This window comes from Colobus angolensis, unplaced genomic scaffold, assembly GCF_000951035.1.
Source record: "Colobus angolensis palliatus isolate OR3802 unplaced genomic scaffold, Cang.pa_1.0 Scaffold33, whole genome shotgun sequence".
Classification (NCBI taxonomy): Eukaryota; Metazoa; Chordata; class Mammalia; order Primates; family Cercopithecidae; genus Colobus; species Colobus angolensis.
Window position 1 is genome coordinate 10,322,486 of NW_012116599.1, and position 6,354 is coordinate 10,328,839.

The 6,354-nt window shown below is 40.6% G+C and overlaps 1 protein-coding gene across 1 annotated transcript in view; it reads left to right on the forward strand.

The window, feature by feature from the left end:
- CAB39 (calcium binding protein 39) overlaps positions 1-6,354 on the forward strand; it is a 127,846-nt gene that overhangs the window by 51,935 nt on the left and 69,557 nt on the right. Inside the window, exon 2 of the mRNA XM_011951978.1 lies at positions 1,790-1,946. Coding sequence (XP_011807368.1) covers positions 1,833-1,946 — 114 coding nt within the window. The 5' untranslated portion in view covers positions 1,790-1,832. The remainder of the gene's footprint in view (positions 1-1,789; positions 1,947-6,354) is intronic.

Genomic DNA, 6,354 nt, shown 5'->3' on the forward strand with positions numbered 1-6,354 from the left:
GTAGAGACGGGGTTTCACCATGTTAGCCAGGATGGTCTTGATCTCCTGACCTCATGATCCACCCGCCTCGGCCTCCCAAAGTGCTGGGATTACAGACTTGAGCCACTGTGCCCGGCCGAAGTCACTCTATTTCAAACTTAAGGGAAAAGCACTCAAGTATGTTCATCAAATGAAATATTAGGCCAAGCTCAAAAGAAGTGTTATACTATGCAATGGATGTGTTTTTGTGTTTATATAGAAGGAAAACCGTAGAGTTGGGGTGTCTGAGAGCCACCTTTTCTTACTTGGGTGTGTGTGGAGAGCACCTTGGGCAGCTAAATATAGGTTTTTCTGGCCGGGCACGGTGGCTCAAGCCTGTAATCCCAGCACTTTGGGAGGCCGAGACGGGCGGATCACGAGGTCAGGAGATCGAGACCATCCTGGCTAACACGGTGAAACCCCGTCTCTACTAAAAAAATACAAAAAACTAGCCGGGCGAGGTGGCGGGCGCCTGTAGTCCCAGCTACTCGGGAGGCTGAGGCAGGAGAATGGCGTAAACCCGGGAGGTGGAGCTTGCAGTGAGCCGAGATCCGGCCACTGCACTCCAGCCTGGGCGACAGAGCGAGACTCCGTCTCAAAAAAAAAAAAAAAAAAAAATATATATATATATAGGTTTTTCTAAAAAGTGTCATCTTTTGGTGTCTGATACGAGACTGTTTAGTGCCTATGAGTTTAACTTCTAGGTTTTTTTTTTTACTGAAAAATGGTAACTTCCAACATGTTCCCCAGTCACTTCCATTGTTTGTCTTGTTAACTTTGTTTCTTCATAGTGCCTTCTTGGAATAGTTTCATGTCCTCCTTTTGGATGATGTAATACTGTGGTTTATGTAGTTGACATGTTGTTTTCTACTACACCCCCAAAATTAAGAACTTCTAGAAGTTTATCATCCCCGGGATTTTATCCAGCGAGTTCTTTCATAGGAGATGGTCAAATCCAGGCAAATACATGTTGACAACTGTCACATAGGGGATTAGAAGATTTAATGGGAGAGTTTTTCCCCCATCCAGGCTTCTCTCTAGCTCTGAGACCCTGTGACTGCCTGAATAAGAGGATGGGTATGCCGAGGAAGTGTGTGCCATATTCGGGGCAGCCCACTGGGTGCTTAGGAGGAGCAGCATGAACACCGGGAAAAGAGCATCTGGAGAGACCTAGATAGTAGGCTGTTGCTAGTGCTGTTTGGCTAAACACACTACCTAAGTTTTTGCCTCAGTTGCCTCAGCTGTAAAATAGATTATCATTTTGATGTACAGTGTGGTGATTAAGGATACTTTGGATCAAGACAGATCTGAGCTTGTTCAACCACTTAGTACCTTGAGCCTGACTCTCAACCTTGCTAAACTTCACCAGTAAACAGGAGCAGGAGATTGTTAGAAAGGGTTTCATGAAATGATGAATTCTAGTGCTCAGCATCAGGCCTGGCAGTAACAGTTGCCCTGTGAGTGGGAGCTGCTGCTCTCTACCTCAGTAGCATCAGGCAGCATGTTCATCCCCATTTGGGTGGTTAGGAGAGCAGTTGATTTGAAGGAAAGAAAAACAAAGTGTTTTGAAAAATATAGTGTTCTGTAATTCTAAGACATCTGTGTATTATCATTTCTTGCATATATTTGTGGATTTCCCTGTTCTACTGATTTTGAAAGTTATGTAAAATGACTTTCCTAAACATGGGTTTTCTTCCCAGATTAGGATTTAGAAAGTCTGTCTTCCATTGATCCCAGTGTTTGCTCACATGAACCTTGTGCTGTGTTCTAGGTAGCACAGGTGGAGTGCAGCGGAGGCCGCTGCTACTGCCGTCATGCCGTTCCCGTTCGGGAAGTCTCACAAATCTCCAGCAGACATTGTGAAGAATCTGAAGGAGAGCATGGCTGTTCTGGAAAAGCAAGACATTTCTGATAAAAAAGCAGAAAAGGTATGGAGTTGGTTTTATTTATATTTGAAATCTCTTAATTAGCAAATGCAAGACACCTTACGTGAGAAATCAGTAAGTCCCAATTTGGGTTTATTTTGGATTTTAAAAATAACATCGAAAAGCAGCATATCCTGCTGTTGCAACATACTAAAATTCTGTACTTTCATCTAACAAATAGATTTCTAACTGTTCTCTCAGGTTTCCAAGTTTATTTAAATTGTGTTTATTTCATTCTTGAAGTGTTTGATTCTTATTTATTAATTACTAATTATTTTTGTAGAGACAGGGTTGTGCTACGTTGCCCAGGCTAGTCTCAAACGCCTAGCCTCAAGTGATCTTTCCACCTCTGCCTCCCGAAGTACTAGAATTACAGTTATCAGTTATCTGCTTGGTTGGTTTGTTTGTAAAAGTTTTAGAGCAAGAACAGAAGGAAGTAAAGTACACTTGAAAGAAGGCCAAGCAGGCAACTTGAGAGAGATAAGTGCCAGTTACCTGATTCTTGAAATCAGTGGTTCCCCCACAATCTTCCTGGGAGGACACCACTCCTGGTTTTCTTCCTGTGTTTACTGTGTCCGTGCCAGTGCCTCCACTACCCAGTCACCACAGTCCAAAACCCAGCTTTCATCCCAGTTGTGTCTTGCCCTCTCTTCCCTAAAACATAATTGTTCACTAAATCTTGTTCAACTCCCTAAATTGTGTATGAATCAATTCTGACTTCCTTCTAGAAGAAGATGTTCATACTCTTTGTGATTTTAGCAGTAGCCTTCTTACTGCACTTTCTAAAAATCATCTGTGCTTTACATCTTCAGTGTAAATTCTTCTTGTAACACGCAGGACCTTCGTGATCTGGTCTTTGTTTCTCTGAGTAAATTGTAGAGGTTTAGTGTCACTTAGCCAAAATGCTTGGGATCAGAAGTGTTTCAGAGTTTGGATTTTTTTTTTTTAAGGAATATTTGCATGTACATAATGAGATCTTGGGGATGGGACCCATGTCTAAGTATGAAATTCATTTATGTTTTATATACACCTTATATACATAGACTGAAGGTAATTTTGTACAGTATTTAAAATTTGCGTTAAATGAAGTTTGTGTAAATTGAAGTATCAGAAGGCACAGATGTTGCTCTCTCAGCCACCAGTGTCACAGTCTGTGGTTCTGTGGCATCATCATCATTCCTGACTGAATTTATATGTTACCGATAAGCAGCCATTTTCTTACACTTATTCACATGTAAGTACTTAACAGTAAACAATATGACATACCATTAATAATACCAGGCTGGAGTGCGATGGTACTGGAACTAAGGTGGTACCTTAGTTCAGGGTAACTAAGCAGCATAGTTGTTGTATCACTTGTATCTGTTCTAACCTCTTAGATAGAATGTCATAATCATTATTTGATTTGGGATTTCTGTTATAAGGATTATGCTGCAGTAGAGAATGGATGCTTTCAGGTGAGTTTGAGGAGTATACAACTAATTGTTCCTGCTTCTAAATGGTCCTAGCTTCGGTACCTATGAGTTATCATTTCTGTTCTGTCTATATTTTCCTTTATTGCTTATTATTACCTTTTGGTATGTGCTGCTGGCTGATCTTAAGCTTACCCAGCTTCCTTTCATTTTCTCATTCTGTTCAATGTTTCTAATGCCCTTTGGACTAGGAAACTAGATTAATCGAAACAATTTATAATAAGAGAATATAGATTCTAAGAGAATTTCCTTGGGTAAGGTAAATGATACTGTTTTTTGTTTTATCTTTTTTGTTGTTGTTGTTTTCTGAGATGGAGTCTTGCTCTGTCGGCCAGGCTGGAGTGTAATGGCACGATCTCAACTCATTGCAACCTCTACCTCCGGGTTCAAGCAATTCTCCTGTCTCAGCCTCCAGAGTAGCTGGGGACTACAGGTGCCTGCCACCATGTCCAGCTAATTTTTGTAGTTTTAGTAGAGATGGGGTTTCACGATATTGGTCAGGCTGGTCTCGAACTCCTCATCTCAGGTGTTCCTCAGCCTCCCAGAGTGCTGGGTTTATAGGCGTGAACCACCGTGCCCTGCTGGTAAGTGGTATTGTAAGCACAGGATTCAAGTACATTTCTCATTTTATTGGTCAATGGGATATAAAAATATGAAAAGTTTAGTTCCAGAAACTAGAAACAAAGTCCCCTCAAGAAGTTAGAGGGGACTTCTGACTGAACCACATTAACATCTACTCACTCAGAGGGTAATAGCACATAACTTGGCCTCCCTCTCATGGCTGGACATCTTCAACTTCAGGAAGCACTCAGCAGTCCTGATAGCCTACAGGCTTTGCACAAGGTGGAGGCAGCCACAGCCAGCAGAGAGCAGAGGTGTTACCCATGACTAGGCTCTAGAGGCAGTCAGGAGAGAGCAGACCCCACAGAGTAGACATGATACATGTCTGCTGGAACTGCCCTCAGTGCCTATTCCTTAATCCTTATCCTAAAACTGCAAATTGATGAAAGGGTAATGTGTATGTCCTATAAATTTAAAATGGTTCATCTTTTGTCTGTGGCTAAATATGTTATCTACTCATTACATTCGTTCTATTCATCAGAATCATACTGAACACCTACTAAATGCTGGGTCAGATTTTAGTCACTGGGGATATAATACTCAATAAGATGGACAAGGTCTCTGCTCTTTCGTAGCTTCTGTTCTAATTAAGGAAAGCTGGACAGTAAATAAGTAAACATAACTGAATAAGAATTTCAGTTGGCAGCAAGTGCCACAAAAGCAATCGAATGTATTGATGTGATGATAGAGACATTTCTTAAACTTTTCGGTCTCAGGACCCCCTTTACACTCTTAAATTATTGAAGACCGAAAAGTGATTCGTGTAAGTATAGGTGTGTTATCTATTGATGCTATGCTATTATAAATTAAAACTGAAAAACTTAAAAATATTTATTAATACATTTAAAAGTAATAAGCTCATTATAAGTTATAATAGTGTATTTTTATGAAAAATAACCATACTGTCCAAAACAAAAAATTTAGTGAGAAGTGTTGTTTTAAGTTTTGAAAATCTCAGTGTCTGGCTTAATAGAAAACAGCTGGATTATCTTACCTACGTTTGTAGTCAAACTGCTCAAACATTATTTTGCTTTAAGCATATGAAGAAAATGTATACCTAAAGTTGGGCTTGGTGGCTCACACCTGTAATTTTAACACCCTGGGAGGCCGAGGTGGGTGGATCACTTGAGGCCAGGAGTTCAAGACCAGCCTGGCCAACATGGCAAAACCTTGTCTCTACTAGAAATACAAAAATTAGCCAGGCACGGTGACACATGCCTGTAGTCCCAGCTACTCAAGAGCCTGAGGCACAGGAACCTCTTAAACCTGGGAGGCAGAGGTTGCAGTGAGCCGAGATGGTGCCACTGCACTCCAGCCTGGATGACAAGTGCGGTTCTGTCTCAAAAAAAGAAAAGCAAAAGAAAACCTGGCCTCATAGCTGTGTAGTTAGAAAAAAGAGCAGTATTTTAATAGCCTTTCAGATACTGTAACATGTTTAATACCACACAATAGGTGGTTTCTTGATTGGTTACAGAACATTAAACTATATGAAGGAACTTTTTATACTCTGTACTTTGAAAGATGCTTTTACCAGTACATGATTTTATAACATGTTTTGGTCATTTAGAAAGTACAGATGGTGGCTGGGCATGGTGGCTCATGCCTGTAATCCCAGCACTTTGGGAGGCCGAGTTGAGTGGATCACTGGAGTTCAGGAGTTCAAGACTAGCATGATCAACATAGTGAAACCCCATCTCTACTAAAAATACAAAAATTAGCTGGGCATGGTGGTGTGCTCCTATAGTCCCAGCTGCTCAGGAGGCTGAGGCAGAAGAATTACTTGAATGGGGGAAGCAGAGGTTGCAGGGAGCCAAGATTGTGTCACTGTACTCCAGCCTGGGTGACAGAGTAAGACTCTGTCTCAAAAAAAAAAAAAGAAGTTTGCAAATGGTCCCCCACTTAAGATTTTTCAACTTTACAATGTTGCAAAATAGGTGTACATTCAGTAGAAACCATACTTTGAGTACCCATACAACCATTCTATTTTTCACTTTCATAACAATATTCAATAAATTATGTGAGCTATTCCACACTTTATTATAAAATAGGCTTTATGTAAGAGGACTTTGCCCAATGATAGGCTATTGTGTTCCGAGCACATTTTAGGTAAGCCATGCTAAGCTGTGATGTTCTGTGAATTGGGTGTGTAGTACATGCACTTTTGACTTAACAATATTTTCAGCTTTTGATGGGTATATCTGCATGTAGCTCCATCATCAGTTTATGAGGAGCGTCTGTGTTGGATCACTGACATAATACAGATCTCCCAGATGTTGACACATTATACAGATTATTAAGATTATTATTAAGATTAACAT